This window comes from Stegodyphus dumicola, chromosome 8, assembly GCF_044657685.1.
Source record: "Stegodyphus dumicola isolate Sdum_Otavi_A_Nest chromosome 8, ASM4465768v1".
Classification (NCBI taxonomy): domain Eukaryota; kingdom Metazoa; phylum Arthropoda; class Arachnida; order Araneae; family Eresidae; genus Stegodyphus; species Stegodyphus dumicola.
This window is the reverse complement of record NC_140775.1, coordinates 192,999,256-193,014,237: the sequence shown is the minus strand read 5'-3', so window position 1 is coordinate 193,014,237 and position 14,982 is coordinate 192,999,256. Positions and strand designations below refer to the sequence as shown.

Sequence of the window (14,982 nt, the reverse complement as noted above, 5' to 3'; positions counted from 1 at the left end):
CAAGCTTAGGTGCGAAATAAATATGAACTAATAATGATTTGTAGAATAGAACATTTTTTCAAATACTTTAGGAAATAAGCTTTATTTTCTCAATTAATATGAACTAATAATGATATTGTTCAATAAATATTAACTAGAAATGATTTGCGGAATAAATTTTATTTTTCTTAAAGTTCCATAACTGGAAAAACTCCTTTTCGTCCTTCAAGAGAATTCCCTGTGCACGCTGTAACAGTTTTCATGTCACCATGGTTTAGCACATGAAGGTTAGAATAGACCTCATTGGTCCTTTATTCTAACATCTATAGTTTAGCAGATATACGCTCTCCTTTTTCCTGATGTCAACATATCCCAGTTTTCACCATGTGCCGCTAATGGAAATACCTTCAGAGTTTGTTTACGTCATGCTATCCAAGGAATTTTTTTAATTAATCTTTCTTGAAATTTTACATAAAAAAGTGATAAACAGCCACTTATAGTAATCCAGTTAATGGCCAGTTAATATTTCCATCAGGTGATATTTTTCAGTTGAAAAAATTTTAAATGCTCAGATTACTGCCTTACTATCAGTTCATCGAAGCTTTAGATCCTATCAATAGATGGCGACACATAGGCCGCACAGTTCTGAAATGATTGCTACTGTTACGAAGAACACAGAAAATATATAAATCAAATATATTCAAAACAGTTCGTTCAGTAGCGGGCCTGCCTCTACCCGAGGCTGGGTGCATTATGAATAAAGACAAAAAAGTTCTTAATAAGTCATTCTTTATTTCCATCAAAACAGTATCACTCTTCCGAGATCAGCTTTCGTTCGTCTACAAGCAAAACATTCGAAACACTCAGCACGCAGGCTGACGTCGCAAACAGCAGCGCCTCGCGCCGCTTATTACTTCAGTTCATTTCACAACATCCTCCCCCCCTCGAGACTCAGGTTGAGTCTCAAACTCATAACAAACATTATTTAAAAGATCAAGTCTTTTTGGAGCTTTTACAAGTCGTCGAGAGGAGGAATATTGTTGCATCATCATTTTATCACGTGCATTTCTCCCTTTTAACGTACATCCAGCACTAGAATTAGATTCCTCTGCACCCAGTTTCTTATCAGAAATTATGTTTCTATCATTGGCCTGTATCTCCAGAGGAAAGATGCGTTGTACGTTTGTGACGTCAGCCTGCGTGCTGAGTGTTTCGATAAAATTATAAGATTTCTTATCAGTCAGATAATAATTTTGAACCAAACGAATTAAATTTTTCTCAGAATTTTCAATTTCATACTGTGAAAGTTCAATGTTTCTATTCTTTTCAGAACCACCTTTGCAATTATTTACAAATCTAAATATCCATGCAAATATTCTAATCATTTTGTCATAATTGGATACATCGATTCGATGCCAAGGGTGTGCGTCTTTTGATAGATCAATATTCACTATTTTTATCTTTTTCCTCTCCAATTCTATTTCTTCATGCAAACAAATAATCTCACCAGTGGGCCAGTTTTCAGGGCCTTCTCGCAACCACAAGGGGCCTTCCCACCATCTAGACCGAAGCATTTGCTTCGCAAAACATCCGCGCGACAACAAGTCGGCAATATTTAGTTTCCCTGGGACATGTCTCCATGAATGACCTCGCGTCAACTCTCGAATCTCTTTAACCCTATTTTCGACGAAAACGGACCAATTTCCTTGCTCTGTTATCCACCAAAGGGCAGTGGTTGAATCAGACCAGAAGGTAACTTTTAAATCGGGCAAACTGAGAGCCTTGATAATAGAATTTGAAAGTCCAGAACCTGTACAACAGGCCATTAATTCTAAGCGAGGAATGCTTAAAGATTTCAAAGGCGATACTCTAGACTTCGCCCGTACGAGATTTATTTTTACTTCAGAATTAAATATTGATCGAACAAAGACGCACGCTGCATACGCCCCCTTGCAAGCATCCACAAATACATATAGTTAAGACGTGTCATTGATAAACAAGTATCGAGGCAAAGTAACATCTTTCAAAACATTAAGTTCTTTAAACCAGTTCAAAAATATATTTACATCATTCGGAGACAATTCATCATCCCATGCAATTTTCACTTTCCACAATTTTTGCAACAACAGTTTTGGAAGCAATGTAGTTGGCGTTAATAAACCAATAGGATCAAAAATTGTCTGCACAATTGCCAAAATTGTCCTCTTTGTGATTTTCGTATCAGAGGTCAATGTATCTGTATCTGTGCACCACCTCAGTGTATCATTATCCAAATTCCAAATTACCCCCAAAACGGAAGTATCCCCTGAATGTTTGTCAACATTTGTACCAGCCACATTGCTTTCAAAATCGCGCAAGTTAAAATATCCATTTGACATGATTAATTTGGAATGTTCAATAAACGTAAACTGTTCATCAATACTAAAAACACTAGATAAACAATTATCCACATAAAATGACGATTTCAATTTTTGAGCAACTTCACTATATTGAGGTGGACAGTTTTCTAATAAATGCATTATAGATGCGTTCAACATGTAGGGGCTTGAAGAAACTCCAAACACAACTCTGCAATGCCTATAAATTAATTGCCCTTCATTGCATGGGAAAAAAAATCTGAGAAAATCTCTATCTTTAGATGCGACAGATAACATTAAAAAAGCTTTTTCAATATCGGCACTAATACAAATCGGATACATTCTAAAACGATCTATAACATCAGGTATTAATTCAATAAGATTTATTGCTTTACACAAACATTCGTTCAAAGAGAGTTTCCCTTTCTCAGATGCAGAAGCGTCAAAAACAGGACAAATTTTCGTGGTTTCACTTCCTAATTTGATTACAGGCTCATGCGGCAAATAATGACATTCATTATTCAATTCGTTTTCTGGTACGCGTTCAATAATATTCAACCTTTCCCATTCCTTGAACACATTTTGATAATCATCGAAAAATTTACTACATCTGAGTTTATAGATCATCTTTTGATACCTTTTCCAGGATAATTCTTTATTATCGGTTAAATGTGTCGTATCACATTTCCACGGAAGTTCTACTTCATATCTTCCATCTGGAAGAATTTTCATTTTGTTCTCAAATTCAGATAAATTAAAACTTTCATTCATTTTAACAGTTTCGTTTGGAGCGCATATTCCTAATTTTTCAAGTTCCCATAACTCATTCAGAGGAATTCTCCTGACATGCATTGAAAATGTTTCCAAAATATTATCCTTTTCACCCGAATTTCGTTTTCCAAATACCGTCCGCCCAAGTTTCGTTTCGACAGCCGTTATCCCGGACTGTAATTCAATAGAATTTCCCGTCAATAATTTTCCTATAACATCTGCTCCGATTAAAAGGTTAATTTCAATTTCCTTTCGCAATGGATCAGAAAATTCGATTTCTTTTTCTTTTAATTCATTCAAAATCTCTTTATCTTTAACCTTAGGAATAAAACCGCAAATCTTTTTTTCCGATAATGCCTCAAAACTACATGCGAATGTTCCTTTTAAATTGCTGACCTCGACCGAAAACACTTCTTGTTGTTTAGGTTTTGTTTAGTCCCCCCCAAACAGTGCATGTATAACAGTCTCCTCCCGAAGTGGAGATGCTTTAAGCTGACTCATCATATTTTCACTAACGTAGCTACTCTGGCTTCCGCTATCAATTATGCAGCGAATAATTTTCTCGCGACCTTGACACCGAATTCGAACGCAAAGCGTTTGCAAAAATACAGTTTCGCTTCTGCTACAGTTAGAAAGAGAACTCTCTTTTGAAACATTTATCTGATCATTATTTTTTAGCTTTTGATTACACATTACATCAAAATGATTACAACTTTTGCAAATAGAACAACTTAACTTACCTTTGAAAGGACAAAATTTACTAATGTGACTCGCTCTTTTCAGACAAGAAAAACAAGCACCTTTTTTCAACAACTGTTGTTTTTCAGCTAAAATCATTTTTTTTTTGCAGAGTAACATTTTTCACTATAATGTTTCTTTTCACAAAAATTACAGTTCGGAACACTCTTACCTGAATTCTCAAGACTTACTAGAGCTGATGCTGTTACGGAATCATTTTGCTTTACCTGTTCGTGGTTAAAATCTTTCTTCCGATGGTTCTGTTGGGAAGCGAAACCAGTTCTTGCGAGGAGAACCATCTCTTCCCCCTTAACTTGTTTTAAGAAATTCATTAAATATTTCAAAGATCGATTCCCTTTAGTTTCAATGGAGTCGTGATTTCTGCTTCTTTCCCATGCCATCAATACTTCTTCTGGTAAGCAACTTTCCACTAAGGGGGTAAAAAAATCCCCATATTTTTCTTGGGTTCTTCCCAAACTTTCCAACGCTCGCAATTTTCCTTCTAGTTCATCATACAGGGAGAGTAGATCCGTTTTTGCTCTTCCAGTTACAGCGTTTTTCATCACTAGGCTTAACAAATCTCTCACATAGATTTGCACAAGTAAATCTTCGCGTCCACTTAGTTGCGCTTCCATCGCGCTTTCTTAGTTGTTCGATGGCTTTAGGATAATTAGCTGCCGTTGCCGGGAAGCTAAGGACTAGGCGTTCTGCTTTCGATTTGGGTTCCATGGCCTGCAATAGATACTGCATTTTATCTTCATCGGCGATACTTTTGTCATCGTGGATTTTCTGGAACTGACTCCAAAAAGTCAGGTAATCTTTAGCTTCACCACTGAATTTTTTAAGATCAATTTTAGGCAATTTAAATTTCCTAGATTCGGAATTATTTGAAAGAGAGGAGGCTTGTATTTCCGCATCTATTTGAGCACACTGTTCTAGAAACTTATCTCGATAATTCTCCTCTTGAAAATCATCACTAAATAATTTTTCTCCATCTTCAGTCTGCAAAATCTGCTGCGATATAGCACTCTGGCATACGTCAAGTCTCTGGAATTTATCACAAGGTTGACACTTCAAAATCGAAAGTATTTTTAAATCTCTTACTTCTTTAGTTAATTCACTTTCGGTTTTCCTTGAGGTTTGCGAAAACGCAAATCTAAGTCCTTTTTTTTTGAGCCTTTAAAGCGATCAAATCCATCTTCAAAGTATATTCAAAATCGAAATTCAATATCAAAAGTTCAATCGGAAAATTACAATTCAAAGAAACCGGTCCCGCCGAGGGTACCACTATGTTACGAAGAACACAGAAAATATATAAATCAAATATATTCAAAACAGTTCGTTCAGTTGCGGGCCTGCCTCTACCCGAGGCTGGGTGCATTATGAATAAAGACAAAAAAGTTCTTAATAAGTCATTCTTTATTTCCATCAAAACAGTATCACTCTTCCGAGATCAGCTTTCGTTCGTCTACAAGCAAAACATTTGAAACACTCAGCACGCAGGCTGACGTCACAAACAGCAGCGCCTCGCGCCGGTTATTACTTCAGTTCATTTCACAACAGCTACCGTGGCCAAAGGATGGCGCCACTTACGCCTTCGCTAGGATGTACAGCAAGGTTTTTTCTTCCATCTTATATGGATATTTTTTCTATTTGGATTCCTTGTGTAAGGATAGATATGTATTAGTAAAGGCCTTTCATAAAGCCGTATACTGATCAGATAGGAACAAATTAAGGATAAGGATAAGGATAGAGGTGAAAACACCAGAGTACTTGGCCTGTGGCGACACCTACCTCCCTCGAGTAAATATTTATTTTCGAATTTACTGCGAAGTAACAGAGGTGCTTCTAAATGCTGTAAAATAATCACTAAAATATCAAAAGTTCTAAGCATAAAAATATCGCAAATTGATATTTTTAGACTTCCGTAAACCATCAGAGCCTATTTCATTTTGTGTTGTATTTCTATTTTGATTATTGGCAATACTCGCTTTCAGTTTGTTTATGTAGGTTTCTCTATTATGTTATTGGATGTGAACGAATTCGAATTTTTATTAAATGTACTGCATGCTATGCGTAAACAATATATTGAAATTAGCTATATATCATTTTTATTACTCTGCCCGTATTCTAGCGTTACGGGCAGAGTAACAAATTCTGGTCATCAGATAACATACTTGTTGCTCCTTCGAAATATAGACTGCACAACGTAATAAAAATCATGGAATATTTTTTACGTCAGTTAGATCCCGAAATTGATAATCCTATTACAATTTCTCTGGATCGTGATGAAATAACCATTGGTCGTCAATTGCAGCCCTTTCTGTTAGGATATGGACAGTTGTCTCGATATCATGCACGTTTTCAGAAAGTTAACAATGTTTGGTTCGTCAAAGATCTGAAAAGTTTAAATGGAGTGTATGTAAATGGAGCACGTGTAAATCAAGAGCCTCGGCAACTACAAATTGGTGATGTTATTGGTTTTGGTGTGCCAAATATAATTAAAGGTGCTTTCGTCGTTTCTTTAAGTGTTAGGAATCCTCCTATGAATATCATAAAACAGGAAGATGATGATGATGATGATGTGGAAATAATCGAAATTCGAAATGATAAGTATGTTTCTTATCCTCTTCCTAATAAAAAAGAAACTGCCCAGCCAAATTCATCTGATAATATTAAATCAGCATGCCAAACTAACTGTTTGCCATCAGAGACATCAGCATCTGCTTCAATAAAACCCTGCTGCAATACAGACATAGAGAAAAGTAAGGGAGATTCTAGTTCAGTACTAAGAAGTCAGCAGGTGACTGTACACTGCAATGGAGTTAATGCAGAGGAAATTTCCACACAGCAGACTAGTTTCAAAGAAAAAACATCAAAACTTAGCAAATGTAAAGTACAAAACTCTCCTAAAAATATATCTGCTGAACTATTGAAAGGTTCAGTCAATCCAGAATTTACTATACACAACTCAAAATTAGATTCATTTGTTTCTAATGATGATGAAAGTATAACGCAAGTAACTGAAACTTCTGGTAATTTATTCTTACCTCCTCTAGTTCCCGGGAGAAAAATTCAAAAATGCCCTGTTGATAATAGATCAGATTGCCAGAGGAATTGTGTGTCTCCTTCACTTCCATCATCTACTTCACAAGAAATCTCCACTATTCCATCAGTTAAACCCAGTGCAAGAAAAATATCTGTAGAGCATATTAATTTAAAAGAAAAATCATCAGATTTAAACAAAACTGAAATATTAAACTCTGATCTTGAAAAAATTCCTTATGTAACATTAGGTGAGACAGAATTAACTGCACATAATTCAAAATTAAGTATGTCTATTTTTAACAATAGTAAACCTGAAATTACTGAATTCTCTCTTGAATCAGAACACTATGAAAAATGTTTGTTGAAAAGAAAAGGTGGGAAAAAGGAGTCTGTGCAAATTCGAGACTGTTACGTGCCATTGGTAAAGTGTGATTCTAAGTATTTCCATTTGCCTTCTGGTATAATAGTTGGAAATTTTGACTGTTTGAGTCCTGTGGAAATATCAACAGCTGTAAAGACTGCATCTGCAAGTAATGGTATAAAATGTGATATGAAGAGAAAAAATAGTTCTGATTTTATATCTGATGGAGTTCTTCCTAAAAAATTGCATTTATCTACTGACTTACCAACAGAAAATATGCAGTCTGCAACTGTAGGTGCTAAATCTGTATTACGTGATAAAAAGGAGGAAAATTTTGGTTATTCCCAGGAAGAAGAAGTTATTTATATCTCTGATGATGATTCATTTTTAGATTTTAATTCATCTCAGGTCATCATAAAGTCAGAACCTGTTGATGATTATGATGAAATAGATGTGGAACAGGAAAGTTATATCTCTGAGAAAACTTCTGTACCAGCATCTAGTTTTGTAGCCGTAAATAATATAGATGATGATGGTTTAGATATAATAATGGAATGTGAGGAGGATTTTGATGTTCCTTTCAGAAATAATGTGTCTGCCAAAGAGGAAAATAGTGAAACACTGGAAGATATTATAAAGTTCGTTAATTCCAAGTACAAAGAAAATTCAGAAAATGAGGTGAAAAAAGGGATAACTGCAGAAGCCGAGATCGACTTCTTTCCTGAACTTTCTCAAAATTTTTATGCTGAAGACTGTGCAGAAGATAATATATTAGCTAATAAATATAATCAGTCTAGCTTTGCTAGTACTGAGAATTCTAAAAATAAACTTGTACGCAAATCATGTGGAAGAACATTACTAACAGATCCCAAACCAATGGAAATAAGATCTCGTAAAATAAGAGGGAGGGAAGAAGGTTTCATTGAACGGAGCAAAGATTGTGATGCTAATTTAGATAGTGTTAGTCAGAAAAGAAAATCGAAAGCAAAAAATGACAAAAATTTATCTAAGAAAGGCAACAAAGCAACCAAACCTTCTACATCAGATTTCATTAAAGTTGCAAGTAATAAATTAGGCAACTTTAAAATCCCAAAGAAAGCAAACGTGAAACATGATGAAAATGAAAGAAATAAAGAACAGACATCTGGGCAGAATGGGTCACAAAAACTACAGAATTCAAGCAGAGATAAAAAGCCACCTATTCCAAGACGAGCAGATAATTATGGTTCCCGATTAGGATCTTTAGTGGAGGACATGCAAAAGAAAAAGCCTCCTCAAAGCAGAAAATCTGCATCCATAAAATCTTCACCACAAAAGTTAAAGAAATTGGAAAGTTCAAGAATTAATCTTAGCAATGTATACAAACAACAAACTACAGTGAAACATTTTTCTAAACACAACGATATATCAGTGCAGAAAACTGCATCTAAAGACAGTTATGCTTCAATAACTCAAAATGGCCAAAACTCTCACAATCAGGTATTTAGACAAAGTGTTCGTTTGGTGTCTGATGTATCACAACAAAGTACTTCAGTAACTTCCGCATCAGGAAAAAGTTACATTTCCGAGAATGGCATGCCTTTTGTGAAATCAGATGGTTTACCTTCTTATGTTGCTGATCCCCGGTTGAAAAGAAATGTGCAAAAGGTGCGAGGACAGTTGTCTAACAAGCATTCAAATGTAGAAATGAATGAAAAGGGCCGTGGTCATTTCAAGATTTCAATGCAAAATAATCCACATCAAACTCAAGGATTGGAGAAAAATAGTAATAGTGTATCTAGAATAAAATTTTATACTGTTTTAGAAAAAGTTTTGGGATTAAATGTGAAATGGCTTGAAGAACAAAAAAAGATAAAATTTCCTCCTCCATATGTTTATGAAGGAGCCGATCATTTGCCTTTACATTTTGATTCCCTAGACAAATACGTTTCTTCGTTTTCACCTATGCTGATGCTAGAACTGTGGGATTTAATATGTCAAGAATCTGCACCTATCATAGATAGCCAAAATTCTCGGAATAAGTTTTATTTTGAAATAGTATCTAGTAAATTTGAAGAAGGTATGACTAAATTGTTATGTAGATCAATCATAAATAAATTATCGTTCAACCCAGTGGAGGGGAATTTAATTATTATGCATATCCAATATCAAAATAAAGATAAATGTAGTAATCCTATATTTGGATACATAAACAAGTTTACTGTAGAGGAACTGACTCCTGATATCTTGAACTCTGATGTGTGGCGTAAAATGCCTCCACAATGGCTAACTAGTGCAAAACTTTGTTCTTTTTCAGTTTATGTCAAGCGTAGACATATGCAGCCAAAGTACAAACATTTAATGAAAGCTAATGGTATATGTTCTTTGAGAAATCGACTGCGCTTGGCAGACTGCTTACATAATATCGTATTTTCTCCATTACATATGGATATTATTTGTCCACGCTTCGAAACGTTTTTTGTTAACTATCGATCAGGTATATTTCCTTCTCGTGATTTCAATTTTTCTCAGATGCAATTTATTGAAGGGGTCGCCACTGATTTGCAGTGTTCTGTACAAAAGCCCAAAATAATTTTACTGCAGGGACCTCCTGGAGCTGGTAAAACCCATACGATTATTGGCTTAATTGAGGAAATATTAAATTGTAATAGCATCAAAGGGAAAATATTAATAACTGCACCTTCCAATGCAGCAGTTGACGAAATTGGTTTAAGATTGGTTAAGTTAAGCAAGCAATCAAAGTGGCAGTCTGAGAAAGTAACATTTGTTCGTATTGGGCAACCGGCACAAATGCATCCTGAAATTTTAAAGTACTTTCTTGATGAAAAAGCTTTTAACTTATATCATGAAGAAAGGCAGACTAATATAGATCAAAAAAGAAAAGAACTGAAAGATTTGGAAACAAAAATTAAACAGTTAGAAGAGAAAATGAGAAATGCACCAGATAATGCCTCAGAAGCCAGTTTAAATTCCTTGAAATCGCAGTGGCAAAATAAATATTCACAGTTTTCTTTCAAAGGCTTGGCTTATAGCGTTCAGAATCTGTACAGACAAAAAGTTTTAACGGAATCTAAGATTGTACTTAGCACCCTAGGTAGTTGTGGTCAATCCATATTGCATATGACATTTAAGCCAAATCCCAGAAGTTTTTTTTCATGTTGTATTGTTGATGAGGCAACACAGTGTACCGAACTTGAAATGCTTCAACCTCTTCTATTTCAAATGGACAAATTAATTTTAGTTGGTGACCATCAACAGTTACCTGCAACAGTTAACTCAAAATTAGCTGTTGAGTATGGATTTGAAAGATCAATGTTTGAAAGATTTCATGTATATTTCAAGAAAAACTTCCATGATAGTCCTTTATTTATGTTGAGAGAGCAGTACCGTATGCATTCTCAAATATGTCATTTTCCATCAAAATACTTTTATGAAGGAAATTTAATTACTTCTCCAGAAACTGATATCAGAGATGTATATTTCAAAGTGTTCCCATATTTGGTATATGATGTACAAGATAGTTTGGAATCAAATGCAGCTAATTCAAAAGCCAATCAGTATGAAGCTTTCTCTATAGTTAAAATTTGTGAACAGCTTTTACTGATTGACTCCAAGATGCCTATAGGAATTATAACACCATACCAAGGACAGCTTGCTATGTATAAAAACTGTGTAAATAACAGTCCTGCATGGAAAACTATTGAAGTAAATACAGTTGATGGTTTTCAAGGCAGAGAAAAAGATGTAATAATATTTTCTTCTGTTCGAGCTAATAATTCTGGAAACATTGGCTTCGTCAGCTCCAAAAAGCGGCTGAACGTGGCAATAACGCGAGCTCGTAAGTGTCTGATTATATGTGGCCATATGAAATCTTTGATCTGTGACCCTCACTGGAAAGCTCTGATACAAGATGCTAGAGAAAGAAGAGTTTATTATGTTGTCAATTCATATAAAGACATACCATTAATATTTAGAAAAGCAATTAAAAGTACAACATGATTTCACTATTATTGCTATATGGAGGTGTAACCATCTGAAACTATTTGTGGCTAATATATGGAATGATAAATTTTTATGCATTTGGCATGGTTACTTGCTGTTTTGTATGCACTAAGATATCAGCTATTATATAGCTTACTTATAAACTGATGTTAAATTTTATTATAAAAATTATTTTAAAAATTTTGAGATTGGCAGTGAACATAAAATTCAGAATAGGTAAGTTATACCAATTTCATGTTTTTTAATTAAGTGTATAAATAAGCTTCCCAATAGAGTAAAAATTTATTGAAGTGCCTGTAGAATTTAAAAACCATGCAGAGTGTAAAATGTTTTTGACAAAATTTGTATTTTTCTTACAAAATCTGGTTAATTTAAAAGAGGCATAATTCTGTAACATAGTTTCATTTACATATTTAAAGTTGAATATGTTATAAACAGAAACTAACACTGTATGAAATCTTTGCTACTGTTCATCAGTTTGGATACTTAATGTTTCTCTTACAGTTAATTAGGGACTTAATATTCATGTTTTTTAATAAGGTAATGGAAAGCTAAGATTATGTATTTATGTATAATTAATATGTGATGCTAATACATTGTAAAATTTGTTCATGGACATTGTTAAGAATAAAAATGTATTTTCGTGCTTTTAGATCATTCTTGGTAATCTAATGTTTAATTATTTTTTATAGCCTACTTTTATGTGTAATGTTCTGTAGTAGGAAATCTTATTTGGATACCAAATGCAATTATTTGTTATCAAATGCAGAATAGATTTGTTTGGATTTTTTTGGATTTGTTTTGTGTATGGAGAGTCATAATGTTAAAAGGCATTTAAAACCTAAAATGAATAATGTAATGTAATAATAATAGAATAGAATAATAGAATAAATACAACAAAAGAAAAATATTTCTTTTTTATCATTTAAATATATATATACATATATGTATCATTAGAATCGTGTCAGAATCTTGAACATATAAAAAAATTGTAAGCAAAATATGCTTAAAAGTTGACAGACATTTAGTTTGGATATTATGTGTATCATGAAAAATATGAATTTCTCTCTATTGACAGCTTCAAATACAAAATAATCACCAAAATCTATATAGGTGATAATTCAGTTACTTAGTTCCTAAATATATGTATTACAACATTCTTAAAAATAATTTTAATAGGTTTGAAAAAAATTTTAAAAACTCCACATATCTGAATAAATAGAAAATATATATGCTTTTTGGAAAAGTTTATATGTTGTTCTTCAAAAATAATAATAACTTTTTTGGGGTTTTCATCCGCAGAGAACCCATTGGCGCCGTTCCATTTTTACTCGCCAAGCTCGCGTTTCATCGACGCTTGAGGCGAGCCGTAAACGTGATACTTTGTAAACGTGATTTTTAGTGCATGTAAATTCTAGTTAGCAGACTAAACAATATATTAAGCATATGGTAGTAAAAATTCACAGATAATAAGCATGTAGATGTAAAACTAACAGGTTAAACGTGATATACGGAAATAAATTGGTATTAAATTTAAACAGAAATTAATTATTAACTTTTGTTATGAATTTTGCTGATTATGATACTTCTCATTTTAACCTATGCCATTTGACATAAAATCAACCTGCTACTTACTAAACCGCTAGCCTGACCAAGTATGTGACATTATGAGACAAAAAAAAAGTTACATAAAGTTAGTAAAATGTAAATGTCACTTCTTTCAAATATGCCCAACTATTATAAGTGTAAAATATTTAATGCTACTTGATCAATTACTTAAAGTTTATTTCATTTTCAAACTTATTAATAATTATGTTAATTCATGTTTAGTAATAATACATACTTATGGATCTATTTTATTTTTAGGATGGTATTACAAATGTGAAATGCAGGCATCGCTAATATTTTTAATTGAATTTATTCAGTTCGCGTTTACTCATAGGTCCTGAATTTTTTTTCATTAATGGTCCTTAATTTCTGTGTGCAGAAATGTGTATGAACTCTGATTAACAGTTTTCAGTATTTTTTTTTTTTTTTATGTTACTTGCATGCAGGTTAAAGCAATTTACATTGAAACAAATACCCATCCTTTTCATAATTTATTTCACAATACTAATAGCCTTCAACAGTAATCAAATTTTCTTCAGTAGCATTGTTAATAAAACTTGAACATTACACATTTCATTACTTTTCAAGAGTCATTTGAACTATATTCCTTACACCAGCAGTGGTTTGCTAATTTTGATGACCATGGGAATACATCAAACTATTCTGTCACAGATAATCAGTAATAAATAATATTTATTATTAAAATTTAATAATCTATTTATGTCACACCTGCCATCCTCTGAAAGGTTATTGTAAGAAAAGCATTAACAATATATTGTTACAATTTTACGCCATAAAAATTGATTTATTATCATAGTTTTAGGTGAGAATAAACAATAATAAAAATAAAAGCATTACTTAATTATTTAAAACGCACATTTTTGCGGAGTACGAAAACGAATTATTTGAGCGTTTCGAACCTCATGGTTCTGCGTGCGTACAGCTGTTAATAATTAAGAACACAACGTGAACAGCCGTGTTACAAATTAGCATTCACCCCTCCCGCTTTATTTTCTTCCTTTCATCCCGAACCGAGAACCGGGATCTACTAAAATATTTCTATCTATTCGTTGTTAAAAAATTAAGAAAAAAAGTAATAAATAAAAGAAGAATAATAGAAATCTGCAAATGCGAAGAACCACAGTGATAACGAAACAAAATGGACGCAAGATGAATGGTTGCAACAAGCGAATAGGTTGAATCCGCTGGGTTACCAGATTTTAACTATTATCGCCAAATTTGGCAATGTTTACATTCACCGGGTTCTCTCCGGAAGTGCTTCCCTTTTTTGTTGTTGTTAATGTGAATAACTCATTGTATAGTTTTTTTTATCATAACTAAGTTGTAATCAACATTGTATATACTTTTGTGATATTTGGTCCACTTTTGAAGATTGAATATGTAGATATTAAAAAGGCAACATTCATTGTATATATTGCATACAGGTATGCATATTCTTGCTAAGTGTGATATATTTTCATGTGAAATTCTGTATAGTGATCAACTTACAAACAAACCATTGTTTTCTCTTATGTAAAACTTCACTTGTATTATATTACATATGCTTTTTTCACTTGCATTTTTGTGAATGTGACACTATTAACAGTTTTGTCTATATTTGGCCTTTTTTCACTGCAACTTAGTTCTGAGGGGAAAATACAATCAGATACCATGTAGTTCTTTCTTTTACTACATGAATTTAAAATTATTTCTTTTACTACAAATTACATAAACATTTTAATATGGTTTAAAATTTTGTAAAAAGCTAGTAAATAAAGACAATAAATTTGTAAAAACACATTAATTTAAGAATTTACTATACTTTCATGGTTCAACATCCCGATTCGCCGGTTCATATCACATGACCCCAAATGATCTCATCTCACGTAAACTACGCTACAAAAAACTAATTCTCTCAGTAATTATCTACATTAATTTCAAGTTAAATCTTAATATAGAATACAAATTTAAATGCAAGAATTAGTTCAACTCGTACGAATAGCTTACTCAGAAATTATGTAAAACCGCCTTGCTTTACTTCGCTAGTGCATTCTCACTAGAATTGTTGAATTTAACCCATGATTTTGCCTTTTCTATATTTTCGGCTTTGGGTGTGAT

The 14,982-nt window shown here is 33.1% G+C and overlaps 1 protein-coding gene across 1 annotated transcript; it reads left to right on the top strand.

The window, feature by feature from the left end:
* The first annotated feature begins 5,808 nt into the window (after positions 1 to 5,808).
* LOC118200583 (uncharacterized) lies at positions 5,809 to 14,668 on the top strand. Its single transcript, XM_035372543.2, has one exon. It carries the CDS (start codon positions 6,067 to 6,069, stop codon positions 11,251 to 11,253), a length of 5,187 nt encoding a protein of 1,728 aa, XP_035228434.2. The 5' UTR covers positions 5,809 to 6,066; the 3' UTR covers positions 11,254 to 14,668.
* The last annotated feature ends 314 nt before the right edge of the window (positions 14,669 to 14,982 follow it).

Coding starts and splice junctions, on each gene's coding strand:
- LOC118200583 (XM_035372543.2), top strand. CDS start 6,067: ATGGAATATTTTTTACGTCAGTTAGATCCCGAAATTGATAATCCTATT.